The 21,786-nt window shown below is 44.1% G+C and overlaps 1 protein-coding gene across 2 annotated transcripts; it reads right to left on the minus strand.

Annotated features, from left to right (window-relative positions):
* Nucleotides 1-3,221: 3,221 nt before the first annotated feature.
* CIDEC (cell death inducing DFFA like effector c) lies at nt 3,222-14,717 on the minus strand. 2 transcript variants are annotated; one of them, XM_047850055.1, is made up of 5 exons: nt 14,641-14,717; nt 13,102-13,261; nt 7,150-7,308; nt 6,857-7,044; nt 3,222-3,594 (listed from the first exon to the last, which is right to left on the minus strand). In XM_047850055.1, exons 1-5 carry the CDS (start codon nt 14,691-14,693, stop codon nt 3,432-3,434), a joined length of 723 nt encoding a protein of 240 aa, XP_047706011.1. In that variant the 5' UTR covers nt 14,694-14,717; the 3' UTR covers nt 3,222-3,431. The 2 variants fall into 2 exon arrangements, with proteins under 2 accessions (XP_047706011.1, XP_047706010.1); XM_047850054.1 differs by having other exon boundaries at nt 7,150-7,310; nt 13,074-13,261; nt 14,641-14,693.
* Nucleotides 14,718-21,786: the final 7,069 nt, after the last annotated feature.

The raw sequence follows: 21,786 nt of genomic DNA on the forward strand, positions 1-21,786 counted from the left end.
GAGAAGATGAATAATGATTTTACCCTTTGGAATCGTGTAAGTTTTTTTAATCTTGTTGATATGTTTTGCTGGTTTAAAAATCTAAGCCAGATATGAAAGACTGTACGATTCGTAAAACGTTTTAAATGCCAGCCAGGCGCCCCCCACAAATAATTTTAAGTAAAACTAGGTAGATGGGGGAGCACCTAGGTGTCTCAGTCAGTTAAGCATCTGTCCGTTGATCTCAGCTCAGGTCTCGATCTCAGGGTTGTGAGTTCGAGCCCCATGCTGGGCTCCAGGGTGGACATGAAGGCTACTTAAAAAAAAAAAAAAAGAAAAAGAAAACACAGGGCGCCTGGGTGGCTCAGTTGGGTGAGCGTCTGATTTCAGCTCAGGTCATGATCTTGCGGTTGTGAGTTCGAGCCCTGCGTCGGGCTCTCTGTTGACAGCTCAGAGCCTGGAGCCTGCTTCAGATTCTGTGTCTCCTTCTCTCTCTGCCCATCCACCGCTTGTGCTCTGTCTCTCTCTGTCTCTCAAAAATAAATAAATACATGTAAAAAAAATAAAAAAAAAAGAAAACAGTAGAAATGAATTTTTTTAAAGGCTATATGATTCTACTTACATGACATTTTAGAAAAGGAGGTAAGCTATATTGGCAGAAAAGAGTCAAGGGTGGGGTGAGTAGAGGTTGGGAAGTAGAGCATAAGGGAACTTTTTGGCATGCTAGAAATGGTGGTTACATAACAGTATGAATTTGCCAAAACTAAAAAACAAACAAACCCAAACTTAATTGTCTATACCTTAAAAGGGGAAAATTCATTTTATGTAAATTATACCTCAAGAAACTTATCTTTTTATTTTTAATTCGAAGATTTAAATAATCACTTTTTTTTTTATTTTTTTTTCAACGTTTATTTATTTTTGGGACAGAGAGAGACAGAGCATGAATGGGGGAGGGGCAGAGAGAGAGGGAGACACAGAATCGGAAACAGGCTCCAGGCTCTGAGCCATCAGCCCAGAGCCCGACGCGGGGCTCGAACTCACGGACCGCGAGATCGTGACCTGGCTGAAGTCGGACGCTTAACCGACTGCGCCACCCAGGCGCCCCTAAATAATCACTTTTTGAATAGATGTACCCGAATAGAGACAGAACTGACAAGACATTTGGCAAGAGTGCAAGTGGTTTTTATCTTGTTTTGGGCTCAGACAGTACTGTGCTTTGTCATAAGGCCCCACAGCATTTTAAAAACCCTCTTCTGAAAGGCCTCCTGTGCTTTCATAATAAGTACCAGCCTGAGCAAAAGTGGAAAGACTAAGGCCCGGGGGCTGGTACACGGTGTGCCTTAACTGCAACAGACCTCTCCTCCACTGAGGGCACTTGGCCATGGGAGAGGCCGTTTCCCCACTTGGACTGGCCTCAGGCTCTCTGAGGTCCCGTGCTCTCTGGAATTTTTCTTTCATATACACTAGCCTCATCAAAGACTGCCCTCTCCTGTTCACTGCCCACAGCTGGTATGACTCCATTAGTATCCAGGTTCCTGGAGGAAAAGGAAGAACCTAATATTCCCTGAGCTGAGAGGGCTCAATGCCAAGAGACTGTGGTCAGTCACTCAAAACTTACTTGTGAAACTCTGAGTCTTAGGAGGAGGAAAGATTGGACACATTCCAAGCTTCTGCCACCCTTAGCCCAACTCGGCTTATGACTAACTTCACCAGAGGGGCAGGTAGCTTACTTAAAAAAAAAATTTAAAAAGATTAAAAAAAAAAAGGACACTTGGCTGGCTCAATCAGTAGAGCATGCAACTCTTGATATCAGGGTTGTGAGTTCAAGCCCCAGATTGGGCATTAGGTGTAGCGTTTACTTAAAAATTAAATAGGGGTGCCTGGGTGGCTCAGTCGGTTAAGTGTCCGACTTCGGCTCAGGTGTTGATCTCACGGTTTGTGAGTTCGAACCCCGCATTGGGCTCTGTGCTGACAGCTCAGAGCCTGGAGCCTGCTTCAGATTCTGTGTCTCCCTCTCTCTCTGTCCCTTCCCCACTCTTACTCTGTCTCTCTCAAAAATAAACATTAGAAAAAATGTTTTTAATTAAATACATAAATACATTAATGTTAAAAAAAGAAGAAAAGAAGAGGGGCAAGTTGGTCGTAGCCTCTGCATGTGCTTGTATGAACATGGTGCCTCCACATGGAAAGGCCTACCCTGCAGAGCCAGGACAGCACTGAGCCAGGCCTCTAGCCATAAATGCAAGAGCAGGAAAGCCCAGAATAGAAACTATTTTCCTGTTAGCTCTGCACCCCTCCCACACATGGCTGCAGGTTTGGATCAGCTGCCAGCAATAACTCTCCAGACTCTAGCTTTGGCAACACAAGCCTTTGTACTTAATAAACCCATCTAGGCTTTATATTCAGGGTCATAAATGACACATTTTTTAATGTGAGAGTCATAGACTAAAGCATAGTCACATGCAAACTTTGCCTTTCATGCTTATCTTGTTTGAGTTGCCCTATTGTGGAAAAATGCCAGCTCACACTGATGAGAAACTAATATTTTTTGTGGCTACAGAACAGCTTATTTTGAAATCCTGAAGTTGACAGTGCTGAACATGAAAGGTAAACTATCTGGCAAGCTATGGAGAGCATTGATGGAGGGTTCTGGTACAGCCTGATTAGTATGTTCCCACCTAAACACTTAAAAGGGTGTAATAAAATGTAATACTGAGAAATTAGAAGAGTGCCTTAGTCCCACCCTGTCACTCAAAGCCCTTCTGATAGGCAGATTTATTCTGGAAATTGTCCTTTACTGTTTTGGTTATGTGGTCTGCTCAAGTCTCTGATGAAGCAGACATTAGTTCCAGAATCAATTGCAATTCTTTTTTTTTTTTTTTTTTTTTTTTGGCAGAAAAAGTCCTGTACCTATAACCCCACATTTTGAAGAATGGTTTGACAGTAGATTCCTCTCCTCCCTTAGACCTTTCCAACCTTCCAGGCAGAACCCCACCCTCACCCCCAAAGAACACAGGCAAAGATGTACTAGCATAAATAATTTAATGCAAACTCTCTAGTAACATACACTAGTGGACTTGACAGTTCACTCAGGAGTATCAGGGCTGAGGGACCAGGAGGTGGGGAGCGCGATGAAAGTAGAGCATGTGAAAACAGGTAGCTGAGGGGCAGACCTCATGCTAGCCTGCTGGTGACCCGTCTTGGTCAGCTAAACTACCCTGGACAGGAAGTAGCTGGGCCAGGCTAAGAACACTCAGTTCTCCTTTCCCGGCCTATCCCAGATTTCTGACCTTTTCCCTTGGGAAGCCTTCTTCATTCGAGGTCCTGGGAGGTGAGGAAGGTGTGGCAAGATAAGAAGCTGCCTAACTGGGTTTGTAGGTGCTACTAGCTGAGCATGGGGGCCCCCCATCTAGTCCTTCTCTGGGGAATGCCTCCAAGGACTTGGGCCTTCACTGCAGCATCTTCAGACAGGATGGGATGAGCGATGGGGCCTTGCCCTCAGGGGGCTGCCCTCCCTCTGTGGCATCCAGGAACTGCTGCATATAACACGATGTGCCAAGCAGCACATGGCCTGTGGCCTGCATGCTGAAGAGGGCCCAACGAAGAGCTTCCCTGGGTGGAAGAAAAAGGCACTAGAGTCAAAACACAAAGAAAACCCCTCCCTACAGCCTCTAAATGCTGCCTCCATAATTTCATAAATTGTAGAGTGATGTGTCAACAGGAACAGATGCTGCCTTCCCTTAGCAAATGGGAAAGGGTCTACAGACATTGCCTGCAATCATGCCTTAACTGAGATGTCCGTCACCTCCCTATTTTCTCATGGAAAATTCACCCTTATTTTTTTTTTATTTTTTTTTTCAACGTTTATTTATTTTTGGGACAGAGAGAGACAGAGCATGAACGGGTGAGGGGCAGAGAGAGAGGGAGACACAGAATCGGAAACAGGCTCCAGGCTCCGAGCCATCAGCCCAGAGCCTGATGCGGGGCTTGAACTCACAGACCGCGAGATCGTGACCTGGCTGAAGTCGGACGCTTAACCGACTGTGCCACCCAGGCGCCCCAGAAAATTCACCCTCATTTAATAAGACCTTTAATTTTTGTAATACTGCTTTAGGCCAGCCAAATTAATCTCCATCCCATGGCTCTGTCCTTCATGACCTCTGTTCTAGACTCTGAGACCTTTCCAAGTCATGTGTAGCCTAGCTAATGTTCAGAGCGCTGGACATGAAGATCTTCATGCTTGGTATTGCAGTGTAATGTGAACAGAACTTGAGTCAAATAGGCCAGAGTTCTAATCCAGTCTTATCAGCTGTGTGAAGGTTGGCAAACTGCTATGGTTCTGAGCTTCTGCTTCCCCAACCATAAAATAAGATCATACTATTTTGATCCCTCACAGCATTCTGAGGTTGAAATAACCTAAGTCACTTAATGTGGAGCCTAATAGGTAGATGAGTAGGGTAAACGTGGGGTCAAGAGTAGCTGGTGGAATGCTTGACTACTTCAACCAAGTTCTTGTCCAAATCTATTTAAAAGAGATAGACGAGGAAGAGTCACTAGGGGTGTTTAGTCCTAGGGGAGATCAGGGAGGGGAAAACAAAAGGAAAATAAAGACTTTCTGGCTGGTATTAAAACTTACAAACTGTTAACCTTCATTCAGTAAATGAACTTATGGTTAAGGTATAGGGAGACAAAGATGATCAGAACTCTAAACATCTACACATGAAAATTCTTTAAAATGTTAGGGGCGCCTGGGTGGCTCAGTCGGTTGAGCGTCCGACTTCAGCTCAGGTCACGATCTCGTGGTCCGGGAGTTCGAGCCCCGCGTCAGGCCCTGGGCTGATGGCTCAGAGCCTGGAGCCTGCTTCCGATTCTGTGTCTCCCTCTCTCTCTGCCCCTCCCCCGTTCATGCTCTGTCTCTCTCTGTCTCAAAAATAAATAAATGTTAAAAAAAATTTTTTTTAAAAATGTTAAAGGCTATACCTGAGAAGTATACCCATTTCTCAAATTAGAATACTAAGGCTTAAAACCAGCTGTCCAGCCATAAATAGGAGGGAAATTCTGACACAGACTACCACATGGATGGACCTTGAAAACATTATGCTCAGTGAAAGAAACCAGTCACAAAAGAGCAATACTGTGTAAGATCTCTAGACTAGGCAACTTAACAAGATAGAAAGTAGAACCCCCCCCCCCCCCACACACACACAAAAGAAAAAGAAAGTAGAACACAGGTTACCAGGGGCTGGGGGAAGGGGGAGTGGAAAGTTGGTGTTTAACGGGGACAGAGTTTCAGTTTGGGATGATGAAAAAGTTCTGGAAATTGATAGTGGTAACCGTTGCACAACATTGTGAATGTACTTAATGCCACTGAATTGTACACTTTAAACCAGTTACAATGGTAAATTTTATGTTACGTGTATTTTAAAACAGAACAACAAAAATAAAACTATTATTAAAAAAATAAAATAAATATAAAACTATTATTAAAAAAATAATAAAAGCTGACACCATTAAGTCACCACACCTACTTCAGCTTGTTTTGTTTTTTTGGGTTCAGGTCTGAGAGTCTTACTTCCCCTAAATGCACTGAATTTAAAGGCTGAAGCTTCTATTCTAGGTTTTGAAATCTGCAAACTACCGGCAGCAAGCCCAGATCAAGATGGGGCATGATATGGTGTAGGAGGAATATGGGATTTCTAGCCACAGAACTAGGCTCAAGCCTGTCACTGAATGTCATCTCTGGCAAGGCTTCAGGTCCCTCATCTGCAGACTGGATATGCACAGAATTAACTCAGAAAGCCAAAAGGTCTAGTGTGCTCTAGCTACGTGTGTTCTGACAGAGCTCTGGGGACCCTGAGCAGGATTTCTCAGAAGGCCTCTAAGAACAAGGATCATATGCGTTATCATTCATTCAAATTACTGCTATGTGCTGGCATTCATCAAGGTACTGGGGGCAACAATGGAGCTTGTTCTGACATCTTGTTTATCTCTGGGTCTTAAGCTTACCACATAGGGCCAGGCACACAGTGTGTGCTCAGTAGATGCTAAATGAAGCAATTGGGGAGGACTAGAATCTGTCAGAAGAAACTCGCAAGAAGCCGTGCTCTGCTACTCCCTAGCTTTGTGGCTTTGGCATCGTTGGATGCCTCTGCATCAGTGGCTGCATCCGCCTGATGGGGTAGGAATTCATTAGAACACCAGTGGAGCAGCTGAAATTGGGAAACATCACCCTAACAGTACTTGTACCCTAACAGTATTTGTCTTATGATTTAACATATTCTCATGCTTCCCATGTTACTTGATTAGACTTCCACAGTAAAGTAGAAAGTTTGAAAGAAGTTCATTCATCAATACAAATGAGTATTGTCCACAGACTTGCAAGTTAATTCCATCTATGGAAGAACAGTTATTTCATCCCTCCCACCCCCATGGAAAAATCCAGTTTTGTATCTGTGAATTTATCTGTCTTGATGGAGCTGTGTATATTGAATTCTCCTTTGAACTGATTGTAACTTCTTCCTGGTTCTCCCCTTAATTAAAGAGTTCAATAAAATCTTTGACATGTGTTCACTTTTTAAAAACCAATTAGAAGACTACTTAGGAAAACTTACTATTTTAGGTGAAAAAATAAGTTGTTATGGTGGAAGGTAATTAGAAAAATAATGTATCCCAGTTCCACCTGGAGGAGATATGTGTACCCCTTTGGCATCTGCTAAAGCACCAGTTCAGCCATAAAGTTCTAGAAAATGCTGCCATGCTTTGTCAGCATCAACACTAGTCCAAGGCCCTAGAAAGCTGAGGTCCATGTGAACAGAGAGGGACTCTCTCATTGCTGAATACCCACCCTATCCCCAGCTAATCCCAATTCACTCACTTCATGACGCGTTTGGCCCGGTAGCAGTGCAGGTCATAGGAAAGGGAGTAGGTGCCATACAGAGTGGCCTTCACATTCAGGCAACCAATGAAGTCCTGTGGGTTCATCTTGTATAGGTCAAAGGTTACACGGGCCACATCAATCTTCTTGCCGGGCTTACGGGAGAGGGAGAGTTGGTACCTAGTATTCTGTATCAAGAGAAGCCTGTGGTTGGCAACCTACCCCCCACACCCCAAAAAAGGACTTCTCCCAGACTCCCAATGTTCTCCCTACCACACAGGTGGGAACCTCACCTTCTCTGATGGGGGCTGCCATTTCTGCCCCTTCTGGAGGACCATGAACACTGTGTCATCCCCCAGGGCTTGGAAATACTCTTCTGTCTCAACAATTGTACCATCTTCCTCCAGCACCAGGAAGAAGGGCTTGTTTGCCAGCATCAGGGTGTCCCGGACCTGGAGAATAAGATCAGTGATGTTTCTGCCATCCCCATACAGCCACAGAGCATGAGGAAAATCCATATTACATCATCTCAGCTGCCAGGGAAAGAGCAAGTGGATAAGGATCTATGGGAAAAAGGCCTGGAATCCAGGCTCTTGCTGTGGGAATCACAATCCAAAGATTCTGTATTATGGTCCTTCTTGGTACCTGGCTTCATGGTTATGTTCTGGAACAGTGCTGTCCAAAAAAATATAATGGGAATCACATATGTAATTTTTTTTTCAATGTTTATTTATTTTTGGGACAGAGAGAGACAGAGCATGAACGGGGGAGGGGCAGAGAGAGAGGGAGACACAGAATCGGAAACAGGCTCCAGGCTCTGAGCCATCAGCCCAGAGCCCGACGCGGGGCTCGAACTCACGGACTGCGAGATCGTGACCTGGCTGAAGTCGGCCGCTTAACCGACTGCGCCACCCAGGCGCCCCACATATGTAATTTTTTATTGAGAATATAATATAATATACATGAATATAATTCACGTATCATAAATTTCATCTTTAAAATTTTTTTTAATATTTATTTTTAAGAGAGAGAGAGAGAAACAAAGGGCGAGCAGGGGAGGGGCAGACAGAGAGGGAAACAGAATCCAAAGCAGTCTCCAGGCTCTGAGCTGTCAGCACAGAGTCCAATGTGGGGCTTGAACCCATGAACTGCGAGATCATGACCTGAGCCTAAGTCAGACACTTAACTGACTGAGCCACACAGGTGCCCCCAAATTCACCCTTTTAAAGTATACAATTAATGGGGTGCTTGGGTGGCTCAGTCGGCTAAGCCTCAGAATCTTGGTTTCAGCGGGGGTCCTGATCTTGTGGTTTGTGGTTTCAAGCCCCACATCAGGCTCTGTGCTGATGGTGTGGAGCCTGCTTGGGATTCTCTCTCTCTCCCTCTCTCTCTGCCTCTCCCCTGCTCATGCTCTCTCTCTCAAAATAATAAATGAGTAAACTTAAAAAGTATACAATTCATTGTGTTTTAGAATATTCACCAAGTTGTACAACCATCACTACTATCTGATTTCAGAACATTTTCATCACCCCAAAAGAAACCCAGTACCCATTAGCAGTCATTCCCCATCCCCCAGCCCATGACAACCTCTACTGTCTGTCTCTATGGATTTGCCTATTCTGGACATTTCATATATAATATGTGGTCTTTTTAGACTATCTTCTTTTCCTCAGTATGTTTTCAAGGTTCATCTATGTTGTAACATGATTCATTTCTTTTTCTGGCCAAATTATATTCTACTATATAGGTATATCTCATTTTTAATCCATTCATCAGTTAACATAGACATTTGGGTTGTTTCCATTTTTTTAGTATTATGAATACTGCTGTTATGAGTATTCATGTACGGGTTTGCGAGTGAACATATGTTTTCAGTTTTCCTGGGTATATACCTAGGCCTGGAAATGCTGAGTCACACAATTAACTGTATGTTTAACTTTTTGAGGAGCTGCAAAACTATTTTCCAAAGCAGCTATATCAGTTTATATTCCCACTAGCAATGTGTGAAGATTCCAATTTCTTCACATCTTCATTGGTACTTGTTATTGTCTGTCCTTTATTTATTTATTTATTTATTTGATGTTTATTTATTTTTGAGAGAGAGAGAGAGTATGAGCAGGGGAGGGGCAGAGAGAGAAGGAGTGTCTGTCCATTATTTTAGCCATTCTAGTGGGTATGAAGCAGATTTGATTTGAATTTCCCTAATGACTAATGATGTTGGACATCTTTTCATATGTTATTAGCCATTTATATATTATCTTTATTATTTTTTTTTAATTTTTTTTCAACGTTTATTTATTTTTGGGACAGAGAGAGACAGAGCACGAACGGGGGAGGGTCAGAGAGAGAGGGAGACACAGAATCGGAAACAGGCTCCAGGCTCTGAGCCATCAGCCCAGAGCCCGACGCGGGGCTCGAACTCACGGACCGCGAGATCGTGACCTGGCTGAAGTCGGACGCTTAACCGACTGCGCCACCCAGGCGCCCCTATTTTTTTAATGTTTATATTTGAGAGAGAGAGAGAGAGAGGAGAGGTAGAGAGAGAGGATCCCAAAAAGGCTCTGTGCTGTCAGTTCAGAGCCTGACATGAGGCTCTAACTCACGAATTGTGAGATCATGACCTGAGCTGAAATCAAGAGTCAGACACTTAACTGACTGAGCCACCCAGGCGCCCCATTTATATATTTTCTTAGAGAAAAGTCTATTCCATTTTTTTGGCCAATTTTTTTATTAAAATTTTTTAACGTTTATTTATTATTGAGAGACAGAGCATGAACATGGGAGGGGCAGAAAGAGGGGGAGACACAGAATTCGAAACAGGTTCCAGGCTCTGAGCCATCAGCACAGAGCCCGACGCAGGGCTTGAACTCACAAACCACAATATCATGACCTGAGCCTAAGTTGGATGCTTTACCAACTGAGCCACCCAGGCACCCTGTTTTTTTGGCCAATTTTTAATTGGGTTATCTTTTTATTGTTGAGTTATAGAAGTTCTTTATGTATTCTTGATATTAGATCCTTATCATATATGAGATTTGCAAATATTTTCTCCCATTCTGTCTTTTAATTTTGTTAATAACACATATTGATACACGGAAGAGTTTAATGTTGATGAAGATTGATTTTTTTTCCTCTGATTGCTTGTGCTTCGATGCCTTATCTAAGAAACCAGTCATGAAGACTTACACCTGTTTACTTCTAAGAGTTTTATAGTTTTAACTCTTTGATACATTTTGACTTAATTTTGTTCATGGCATGAGGTAGGGATGCAACTTCATTATTTTGCATGTGGATATTCCACTGTCCTAGCACTATTTATTGAAAAGACTATTCTTTCTTCGGTCAAAAAATCAATTGTCCATTGATACATGGGCTTATTTCTGGAGTTTCAATTCCATTCTATTGATTTGTATGTATTATGAGCTCCCAAATTCACATATTGAAATCCTAACTCGCAGTACCTCAGAATCTGGCTGTCTTTGTAGATAGAGTCTTTAAAGAGGTAATTAAAATGATGTCATTAAGATGGGCCCTAACCCAATATTACTGGTATTCTTATAAGAAGGGGAGTTTAGGATACAGAGACATACTCAGAGAAACACCATGTAAACATGAAGGCAGCCATCTATAAGTCAAGAACAGAGGCCTTAGAATAAACCAACCCTGACAGCACCTTGATCTCAGACTTCCAGCCTCCAGATTTGAGAGAAAATAAATTTCTGTTAAGTATCAGTCTGTGGTACTTTGCTATGGAAGCCCTAGAAAACTAATAGAGTGTCTTTCCTTATGTCAATACCACAGATTTGATTACTGTAGCTTTGTAGTAAGTTTTGGAATCAGGAAGTGTGAGTCTTCCAAGTTTGTCTTTTTCCAAGATTGTTTTAGCTATTTTGGTTCTGGTTCATAAAAATAATTCTATGTAAATTTTAGGATAAGCTTGTCAATATCTGTAAAAAGAGTAGCTGGAATTTGATGGGGATTGCACTGAATCTGCAGATCAATTTGGGAAATATTGCCATCTTAACATTAAGTCTTCTGTGAGATCCTGACCTGAGCCGAAATCAAGATTGGACGCTGAACTGACTGAGCCACCCAGGTGCCCCTTTGGAAGATTTTTTAAAATTAATTTTGGGGCGCCTGGGTGGCGCAGTCGGTTAAGCGTCCGACTTCAGCCAGGTCACGATCTTGCGGTCCGTGAGTTCGAGCCCCGCGTCGGGCTCTGGGCTGATGGCTCAGAGCCTGGAGCCTGTTTCCGATTCTGTCTCCCTCTCTCTCTGCCCTTCCCCCGTTCATGCTCTGTCTCTCTCTGTCCCAAAAATAAATAAACGTTGAAAAAAAAATTTTTTTTTTAAATAAAATAAATAAATAAATAAATAAAATTAATTTTGAGGGGCACCTGGGTGGCTCAGTCGGCTGAGTGTCTGAATCTTGATTTTGGCTCCAGTCATGATCTCACAGTTCATGAGTTCGAACCCCTCATCCGGCTCTCTGCTGTCAGCGCTGAGCCTGCTTTGGATGCTCTATCCCACTCTTTCTCTGCCCCTCCTCTCTCTCTCTCTCAAAAATAAATAAACATTAAAATGATAATAATAATAATAATAAATTAAAAATCTTTCAAAGGCTTATTGTTATCTTTTAAAATGAAATCCCTCTGTTCTTTTCCATGGCCAATAAGGGACTTATACTCTGGTCACTGCCAACCATATCACCTTACCCTCTTTCCCTCACTCTCTGCTCCTTTCTTTATATTGCCAAACTTGGAAAAGCAGTCCAGATAGGCTGATGTCCTCCCTGCTCCATTAGTAAGATTCACTTCTGACCTGTGTTCCATCTTGGAAAGATGGACCCTCACTCTTGTTTCTCCTTGCATCCTTTGGAGTTAGGATTCTGACTTGGGGTCCCCAAACTCAGTGGCTATAAGAATCTCCTGAAGCAACTGCTTAAAATGACAACTCCTCAGCTTCACTCATGACCTAATCAGTCCCAGGGCGTGCATTCTGGGAAGCCATGTGTGACAAGTCCATTTTAGCACAGGAAGTGGTCTCCAGCCCTCAGGTGAAAAAATACTACCAAGTCTAGACTCAAGTGTGAAAAAGTCCTTTTGATTCAGGGCATAAAAAATTGGTGTGTCACAGCCACAAGCCTCACAAGAGGGGAGATTGGCTCCCATGAAGCAGAACAGACCTAATTCACAGAAACAGGGGAGGGACTCCAGAATAGAGGCTTAGGTAAGCTATGATTTCTATATGTTAAACAGACTGTAGTAATCAGAAGCCTAATCCAAATGTGTAATCTGTGCCAGGCAACTGGGACATCCCCTAGAGTGCATAAGCTAATGAGGCAGTGAGGCACAAGACTAATAAAGAGCAAGATTAGATGAGGCTATAGGAGAGGCTGGGGAGAAGTTACCCCCAGCCTAGTAGAGAGGGAACATGGAAACGGGGAAGGGTGTCATTCTTGGCGGCTGTTACTACCATCCACGAGAGCTGTATGTCTTTTGTTTCCTGCTCTAGAAGCTTACCTGATCAATAGTTTGAAGAGTCTTCCACAGCGGTTAACAAAGCCTGCCATGGAAAGCCAGTGTAGGAGATGGATGGAAGAACTGCCCTGGCTGAAGGGAGGAAATGGGGAAGAGAATCTCTAAAATCTTACCTATTTCCCCAACTTCCAGGCATGTGTACAATGGAAAAGAGAACCTAAGGGTCTTTCCAGTAAGAAAAATATGCCTTAGGGGCGCCTGGTGGCTCCAACTCTTGGTTTCAGCTCAGGTCATGATCTCACAGTTTGTGAGTTCGGACCCATGTTGGGCTCTGCACTGACAGTGTGGAGTCTGCTTGGGATTTCTCTCTCCCTCCCTCTCTGCCCCTTGCCAGCTTGCACGCACTCTGTCTCAAAACGTAAATAAACATTAAAAAATTAAAAAAAGAGAAAAATATGCTCTGAAAATGCCACTGATCTACTGTTGTAGATATAGGATGGCAATCCTATAGGTATTCTGCTGCAATATACTGCCCTCCCCTTGTCACCAGACAGACATCATTAATCCATTGGACAGCACTCCAGGCAGGCACTACCAACTCATTAGAGTGGGCATCAGAAAGGAAATCTTCTCACCATCTAACCTACGAACTCCATCCCTGCTGAAGTCCCAGCTCATGACTCAGAGGACAGAGAAAGCCAGCAGGGCCAGCTCTCAGCCACAGTCCCAGTGGTTGGGCTGTGCTGAGGGTAGTCCTGTCCCTCACCTTGTGGAGGAGGTCCTTGAGACTGTGCGCCATGATGCCCTTCCGCACACTCCGGTCAGCAGTGCTTACTCTGCAGGGCCGGGCCTTGGGGGCCTCCAAGCTGGACTCGGTCAGTAGCTGCTGGGTCACCATTGAGGTGCAGGTGCTCACTGCCACATGCCTGCGGGCAATTTGGAGCATCAGAATGAGCAGCCTGCTGCCTCCCAGCCCTCACCCCTCTCAGGGAACTCACTCCCCTACCCCTGTAGGTTGAGCTCATCATATTCTTCTTCCTCTATCACCCACCAGGCTTGCTCTAAGACTTACCAGTATCACTAAAAGTCCTGTTAGATCAATGCATCTCAAACTTCAGTGATCATATTAAGTCCTCAGGAGACCTGATTCTGATTCAGGAGGTCCGGGTGGAAGCTGGGATTCTATATGTCTAATAAGTTTTGGATTGGCATTGATACTGTTGGTTGACACTGACCATGATGAGTAGCAAGGTGATAGGAGACCCATCCCATGTTCCCCAATACCAACTTTCCTCTCTTGGCCTCTTTCTTCCCACCCGTAAAGTGAAATGAAGTGGCAAAGCTGAGGTCAATGTAAGATAGTTTTGAATTCTGATATACATGACGTAGAACCAGAAGAGTAGAGGGGGAAACCTCGGTTTTGGAGTCAGATCCAAGTTTGAATCTTGGTTCTACTACCCATTTGTTAGGTGATGAAGAGCACCCGTTCTGTGCCTCAGTGTCCCCATCTATTAATTTGGTGTAATAATCCCCACTTCCCAAAGTTGTGATGAGGTTTAAATGAGATCAAGAATGAAGGGGGGCGCCTGGGTGGCGCAGTCGGTTAAGCGTCCGACTTCAGCCAGGTCACGATCTCGCGGTCTGGGAGTTCGAGCCCCGCGTCAGGCTCTGTGCTGACAGTCTGGAGCCTGTTTCTGATTCTGTGTCTCCCTCTCTCTCTGACCCTCCCCCGTTCATGCTCTGTCTCTCTCTGTCCCAAAAATAAATAAACGTTGAAAAAAAAAAAACTATTAAAAAAAAAAAAAAAAAAGAATGAAGGTCCAGGGGCGCCTGGGTGGCTCAGTCGGTTGAGCGTCCGACTTCAGCTCAGGTCACGATCTCGCGGTCCGCGAGTTTGAGCCCCGCGTCAGGCTCTGGGCTGATGGCTCGGAGCCTGGAGCTTGCTTCCGATTCTGTGTCTCCCTCTCTCTCTGCCCCTCCCCCGTTCATGCTGTGTCTCTCTCTGTCTCAAAAATAAATAAACATTAAAAAAAAATTAAAAAAAAAAAAAGAATGAAGGTCCAAGCACAGTGTTTACCTTTTTCTACTCAATATGTGGTAGCAGTGTGGGGAGAGGATACCAACTTTAAAGTCACCCGAGGGCTTGTCAAAAGTACAAAATCTGGGTCCTACTCCAGACCTCCTAAATCAATATCTACATTTTAACAAGATGCCCTGGTGACTTAGAAGCTTGTTGAAGTTTGAGAAGGTCTGCCTTATAGCTCACAGGTAGCTCCCCTTTGTTTCTACCCTTGGCTCTCCTCACCTGGAGAAGGACTTGGGGTAGAGAAGGCTGAGGGACTTCATGGCATATTCCATCCTTGTCACCTGGATAGTGTTGGGCCTGAGAATGAAATAGAAAAGCTAGTTAGGGTGGGAACAGAAGGTCCCTTTCATCATTCGACACAGTGCAGCCTCACCTCCATCCAGTGAACCTCCACTCCGGTCTCTCCTCTCAACTCACACATGCCTTCCCAGCCCTCCTGTCCAATCCCATGCTTGCCAACTGGAACCAAACTGGAAAGCCCCTCTGGACCCAGGTTCGGCCCCACTCGGCAGCTCCTCCTTTCTCCCCAGGACTACTCACTCCATGTTTCTCCGACCCTGGCTCTGGTCACACTGATCAGGGATCCCCAACTGGGTCTGAAGAGGCCCTATCTGGTTAGTTCTTGCCCCTGGGAGCAGAGTTCATGCTATGCTGGCAGGAGGTGAGTCACACCACCTCCGTCTTCTGGGGATTGTTTCCTCACCTACAGTCCAGAGACCTCACAGGCCAGGCTCACACAGGCCAGGCAGCCCAGTCTAAGCCCACTCTCTCTTTCATGTGTCCTTGAACCCCTCCTGAGGCTTTCCATTGGCCAGAGGGATTTTCTGTGACGATGGATGTTAGATGTGTTCTATATCCTTTCTCCCCAGTCCCAGAGCTGTGAGCTTCATGTGGCTATTGAGCACTGGAAATGTGGCCAGTACAAATGAGGAGCTAGATTTTTAACTTTAGTTAATGTTAACTAATTTAAATTGAAATAGCCACTGTGGCTTATAGCTACTGGCAACCAGACTGCACAGTAGAGATCCAGCTATCTGATAGCCCTGGGCTCACCTGACACTTTCTCTCCTAAACCTCTCTGCTTCAGCTCTTTCAAGCTCCACCTGTCTGTGGAGACAGCTCCCTCCACCTGCAACATACTCCTCTGGCCCAGGGCTAAACATATGCAACCTTGAAACCCCAATTTCCCTGTATTCCACTCTTTGGAAAGCCATTTTAGATGGCTCACACAGTCCCCTCTTCATCTTGCCCTTCCTACTTCCTAGTCAAGTGTGCCTCATTGTCTGTTTCTGCCTTACCCCCACTGATCCTTGGGTGACTCTCCCTGAGATGTTCTCCCTATTCCCAGCTCAGAGAGGGCCTGACACAGTGCAAGGGGCTTAAGGAGTGGTCATGGAACAAAGAGCCCCCTCCCCAGTCAGGTAAAATCAGTCTTTCCTTCTGACAACTTGGGGATTCTCTAGACCAGCCCTATCTGTGAACCCCCCAACTAGCACTACCCAAGTCCGTTTGCTTCAGCCTCACTCCTCACTCCCCGTCCAAAGCCAAACTCTGCCAAGTTCACTTCACCTGCTCTCCAGGAGCTGCCCCATCAAGAACCCAAAAACTTACCTCCCCCCTCACAGCTTCCTTACTTCCTTAAGACACTGCCTAGCCCAGCCCAGCCCTCCCTCCATTTTATTTCCAGGTCCTAGGGAAGCCCCTCCCCTGGTCTTCAGCCCCAGCTGGGGAAAAGAGCACGGGAATGAGTGTGCAGTTCTTTCCCTTGGGATTTCGGGCCAGCCTAACTTCCAGAAAAGGCCTGAAAGGAGGGGAAAAGGCATGTTTTGTAAGCTGTGGGCCAGGCTCAGGACGTGATATCAGTCACAGAGGGCACAGAAAACAGGCAGATGTGAGTTGTGTTCCCAGCTCCACTTGAATTCACTGAGTGTAGACCAATTATCTCACTTCTGTGAACCCATTTCTCTCACCTGTACAACAGGGATAATCATTCCTGTGTTAGTGGATTGAGGTGAGGATTTGTGATAATAAAAGTAAAGGGCTTTGCAACAGAGACACATAATAGGTAGAAGTATTGGTGTTGAAATATTATTAATGAATAATAGTAGAGGGGTGCCTGGGTGGACACTCAATTGAGTGTCCCACTTTGGCTGAGGTCATGATCTCATGGCTCATGAGTTCGAGCCCCGTATCTGGCTCATTGCTGTTAGCACAGAACCTGCTTTGGATCCTCTATCTCCATCTCTCTCTGCCCCTCCCCCGCTTGCACTCTCTCTCTCAAGAATAAATAAACAACAAAATAGTAATAATAATAGTAGAGACTAAAGCTAGCTGAAATGTGTAGTGGTTAAGAGTATAAGGTCTTACCCTTGACCCAGCAATCCTACTCTTATATATATTCATTGTATCTCATTCAATCATTATTTTATATATATAAAATAACCACACCCAACTAGCTAGTTTTATTGGAGGAGGGCACATGGAGTTAATAATGTGAAGACAGTTGGGCCTGAGGTTGGAAAGAACACCCTCCCCTCCCTATACATGGCTAAAGCCCCAAATAAAAAATAACCAACTATGGGAGAGCAGCTGAGTCAGAGACTGAGGGCTGGGAAAGGAACATCACGGAACCCGAGGGCAGCAGAAGAGATCATGCACGTGCTGGGAGGGCAACTAACATGAGTACAAGTCTTTGTGTCTTCCACATTGGTCCATATAAATATATATAGAGAAGTTATTCACTTTCCCCTGCTCTCCTCTCTGTTCTGTGCTGCTTGCCACAGACACAACTCCTCTTTCCAATATATATATTGAATCCATATATATTGAATATATATGTATTCAAGAGAAATGAAAACGTATGTCCACACCAAAACTTATACACGAGTGTTCATAGCATTGTTTATAATAGCCAAAAGGTAGAAACAACTCAAATGTTCATGAATTTGTGAATGCATTTTATCAGTAAAAATATAAAACGTAAAAAATATAAAAATGTAGCATATCTGACAAACCATAAGAGACTCTTTTTTTTTAATGTTTATTTGTTAAAAATTTTTTTTAATGTTTATTTATTTTTGAGAGAGACAGAGACAGAATGCAAGTGGGTTAGGGGCAGAGAGAGAGGGAGACACAGAATCCGAAGCAGGCTGCAGGCTCTGAGCTGTCAGCACAGAGCCTGATGCGGGGCTAAAACCCACGAACCGTGAGGTAAGATCATGACCTGAGCCGGAGTCTGATGCTCAATCCACTGAGCCACCCAGGCGCCCCTAATGTTTATTTGTTTTTGAGAGAGACAGAGTATGAGTGGGGGAGGGGCAGAGAGAGAGAGGGAGACAGAGAATCCAAAGCAGGCTCCAAGCTGTCAGCGCAGAGTCTGACTGGGGGCTGGAACTCACGAACCATGAGATCATGACCTGAGCCAAAGTCAGACACTTAACCAACCAAACCACCCAAGTGCTCCATGAGAGACTCTTAACTATAGAAAACAAACTGAAGGTTGCTGGAGGGGAGGTGGGTGGAGGATGGACTAAATGGGTGATGGGCACAAAGGAGAGCCCTTGTTATGATGAGCGTTGGTGTTATGTTTAAGTGATGAATCACTAGATTCTGCTCCTGAAACCAATATTACACTATATGTTAACTAACTAGAATTTAAATAAAAACTTGAAACAAAACAAAATATGACATATCCATAATGTAATATTATTTGTCAATAAAAAGGATACATGCTACTACATGGATAAACTTTGAAAACATGCAAAGTGAAAGAAGCCAATCACAAAGACCACATACATATTTGCATGATTCCTGTTGTATGAAATGTCCAGAATAGACAAAATTATAAAGACAGAAAATAAATTAATGGCTGCTTAGAGCTGGGGAGGAAGGGGGATGGGGAATGATTCTAATGGGGAGTAGTGGAGTTTCTTTCAGGAGAGATAAAAGTGTTCTAATCAATTAATCTAATTACCGTCTATTTAAAAAAATTTCTTGATGTTTATTTATTTTTGAGAGATACAGAGAGCAAGCAGGGGAGAGGCAGAGAGAGAGGGAGACACAGAATCTGAAGCAGGCTCCAGGCTCTGAGCTGTCAGCACAGAGCCTGATGTGGGCCTCGAACTCATGAACCGTGAGGTCATGACCTGAGCCGAAGTCAGATGCTTAACCAACTGAGCTACCCAGGCACCCCTAATCACTGTCTATTTTAATGATAGTTGCACAAACTTAAAATGTACTAAAAACTATTGACTTGATCACTAGAGTGGGTGAATTGTGTGGTATGTGAATTATATCTCCATAAAGCTGTTTATTTGTTTGTTTGTTGCTACTTTTATAAGTGATTCATAAGACTTTTTAAAAAAAGAGTTCAGGTGTTCCTGGGTGGCACAGTAGGTTGAGTGACTCTTGCTTTTCGCTCAGGTCATGATCTCAGGGTAGTGGGATCGAGCCCCATGTCTCCACGTAGGGCTCTGTGCTGGGCATGGAGCTGCTTGGGATTCTCTCTCTCCCTTTGTCTCTCCTCTCCCCTTTAAGTTTATAAATAAATAAACTTACAAAATAAAATAAAATAAAAAATTAAATTAAAAAAGTGTTCACATTGTGTATCATCACCCAGAGTTTGTTAAAATTCAGATTGCTAGACCCCATCCCAGAGTTTCCAACTCAGTATGACTGGGGTGGAGCCTAAGAAACTGCACTTCTAACAGATTCCCAGGTGATCTTGAGGGTGTGACTCCTCAGGAACCCCACTCTGAGAACTAGAGGTCTAGCATTAGCTGTGTGATGTAACTCTTCTAGGCTTCAGTTGGATCTGATAAATGGGAATTAAAGATAGCTCCTGGGGTGCCTGGGTGGCTCAGTCAGTTAAGCAACCTACTCTTGATCTGGGCTCAGGTCATGATCTCATGGTTCATGAGTTTGAGCCCCGTGTCAGGCTCCTCACTGACATCATGGAGCCTGCTTGGGATTCTCTCTCTCCCTGTCTCTCTCTCTGCCCCTCCCCTTCTCACACGTATACTCACTCTCTCTCTCAAAATAAATTAGAAAACTTAAACTTAGTGCATCCTTCAGGCTCAATAAATCATTATTATTATTATTATTATTATTATCATCTAAATCCTTTCCTAGAGAAGCTCCCAGACAGCCATCAGTAATTCATTCGTTCATTTAGCAAATATTTATTAAGCACTTACTATGTGCCAGTCCTCCCAGGAGCTGAGAATGCAGCAGGGAAGAAGATAGTCTTGTCCCATGCTTCAAGGAGGGACATTCCCAGGGTCAAGGGGCACTCAGACCATGTATGAATATGCAAAATAAACAGAAGAATTTCAGATAATGATGTTCAATAAAGTGGTATGATAACAAATGGCTGGCAAGTTACATTGGTCTCTGGGTTTAGGCAAAGCCTCAGAGGAGGTGAACTTCAAGCTAAATCCTACTGCTAAGAACCAATCTGTTTGAAGTCCTGGTGGAACATTTGAGGCAAAGGAAACATCAGTGTAAAGGATTTGCAAAGGGAATGAGCAGGGTGAGGAGACAGGAGCATGGGTCACTAAACTTTAAGGCAGTCCAAGAGTCGGGGTGCCTGGATGGGCTCACTAGGTTAAGCATCTGACTTCAGCTCAGGTCGTGATCTTTCTTTTTTTTAATAATTTATTTATTTTTTAATTTACATCCAAGTTAGTTAGAATATAGTGCAACAATGATTTCAGGAATAGATTCCTTAATTCCCCTTACCCATTTAGCCCATCTCCTCAACTACAACCCCTCCAGCAAACCTCTGTTTGTTCTCTGTATTTAAGAGTCTCTTATGTTTTGTCCCTCTCCCTGTTTTTATATTATTTTTGCTTTCTTCCCTATATTCATCTATTTTGTATCTTAAATTTCAGGTCATGATCTTATGTTTCATGAATTTGAGCCCCACATCAGGCTCACTGCCATCAGCATAGAGTCCACTTGAGATCCTCTGTCTCCCTCTTTCTGTAGCCCTCCCCACCACTATCTCTCCGCACTGCCCTCCACCCTGGCTCAAAAATAAATGTTAAAAAAAAAAAAGACAGTCCAAGAGTCAGAAGAAAAGTACAAGCAGTAGTTTGTACTGGGAAATGGATTGGGCCCCTCCTTTGGACATTCATACCTCAAACATTTATTGAATGTCTAACATGTGATTAGTTGTCCCATGGTAGGCCAATGGATGACTCAGAAGCAGTCTGGCCCTGATGAATCCCTGTGTATCATGGAAAGCAGACACAGATAAGAAAAAGATAACCACAGGGGCACCTGGGTGGCTTAGTCAGTTGAGCTTCCGACTTCGGCTCAGGCCATGATCTCATGGTTCACGAGTTCAAGCCCCACATTGGGTTCTGTGCTGACAGCTCAGAGCCTGGAGCCTGCTTCAGATTCTGTCTCTCCCTCTCTCTCTGCCCCTTCCCCGCTCACACTCTGACTCTCTCTCTCCCTCTCTCTCTCAAAAAATGAATAAATGTTAAAAAAAATTTTTATAGAAAAAGATAGCCACAAGGTAAAGCCCAAGAGCATCTGCCTTAAGGTGGAGGATGGCTCCATGGACCTGATAATTCTTCACAGTGCTCAGGAGAAGAGGATGGTTTGGAGCCCGTTGGCATTTATTTATTCAACAAGCATTTTCTTTCTTTTTTTTTTTTTTCTTTTTTTTTTTCTTTTTTTTTCAACGTTTATTTATTTTTGGGACAGAGAGAGACAGAGCATGAACGGGGGAGGGGCAGAGAGAGAGGGAGACACAGAATCGGAAACTGGCTCCAGGCTCTGAGCCATCAGCCCAGAGCCCGACGTGGGGCTCAAACTCCCGGACCGCGAGATCGTGACCTGGCTGAAGTCGGACGCTTAACCGACTGCGCCACCCAGGCGCCCCCAACAAGCATTTTCTTGAGCATTTATACTAAGCCAGGCACTATGGGCTGCTGGGGACACAGATGACTCAGTTCTTGTCCCTGTCTGGGGAGCTTACATTCCAGTGGGGGAGGCAAATATCTGAGCAGTTCTCAAACTCTGAAGTGCCTAGAAATCATTTGTGATGCCTTGGAGTGGAGAAGGACTGTACCTATGACTCAAAACTGAGAAGTCATTAAAGATTATGCATTCAACTACATTTAAAAAGTATTCTGCATGTTCAACTTGTCATACCTGAGCAGAGTCAAAAGACAAAAAAAGAAAGCTATATCGCAGCTAATATAGGCAAGATGCTGATCTCCTCTCTCTCTCTTTCTCTCCTTCCTTGTCTATCTATATATAAACTAAGACCAAAAACACGGTAGAAAAATGGGCAAAAGATATGAACGTAGTTTAGGGAAATGAAATACAAATGACCTTTAAACATATGAAAAG

This window comes from Prionailurus viverrinus, chromosome A2, assembly GCF_022837055.1.
Source record: "Prionailurus viverrinus isolate Anna chromosome A2, UM_Priviv_1.0, whole genome shotgun sequence".
Lineage (NCBI taxonomy): Eukaryota > Metazoa > Chordata > Mammalia > Carnivora > Felidae > Prionailurus > Prionailurus viverrinus.

Excerpts from the sequence above, each read along its gene's own strand:
- CIDEC (XM_047850054.1), bottom strand. The coding sequence starts at position 14,693 with ATGGAATATGCCATGAAGTCCCTCAGCCTTCTCTACCCCAAGTCCTTC. Across the intron at positions 13,262-14,640 it reads TACCCCAAGTCCTTCTCCAG|GCATGTGGCAGTGAGCACCT; the intron begins GTGAGGAGAGCC and ends AATTGCCCGCAG. Across the intron at positions 3,595-6,856 it reads CGGGCCAAACGCGTCATGAA|GGAAGCTCTTCGTTGGGCCC; the intron begins GTGAGTGAATTG and ends TCTTCCACCCAG.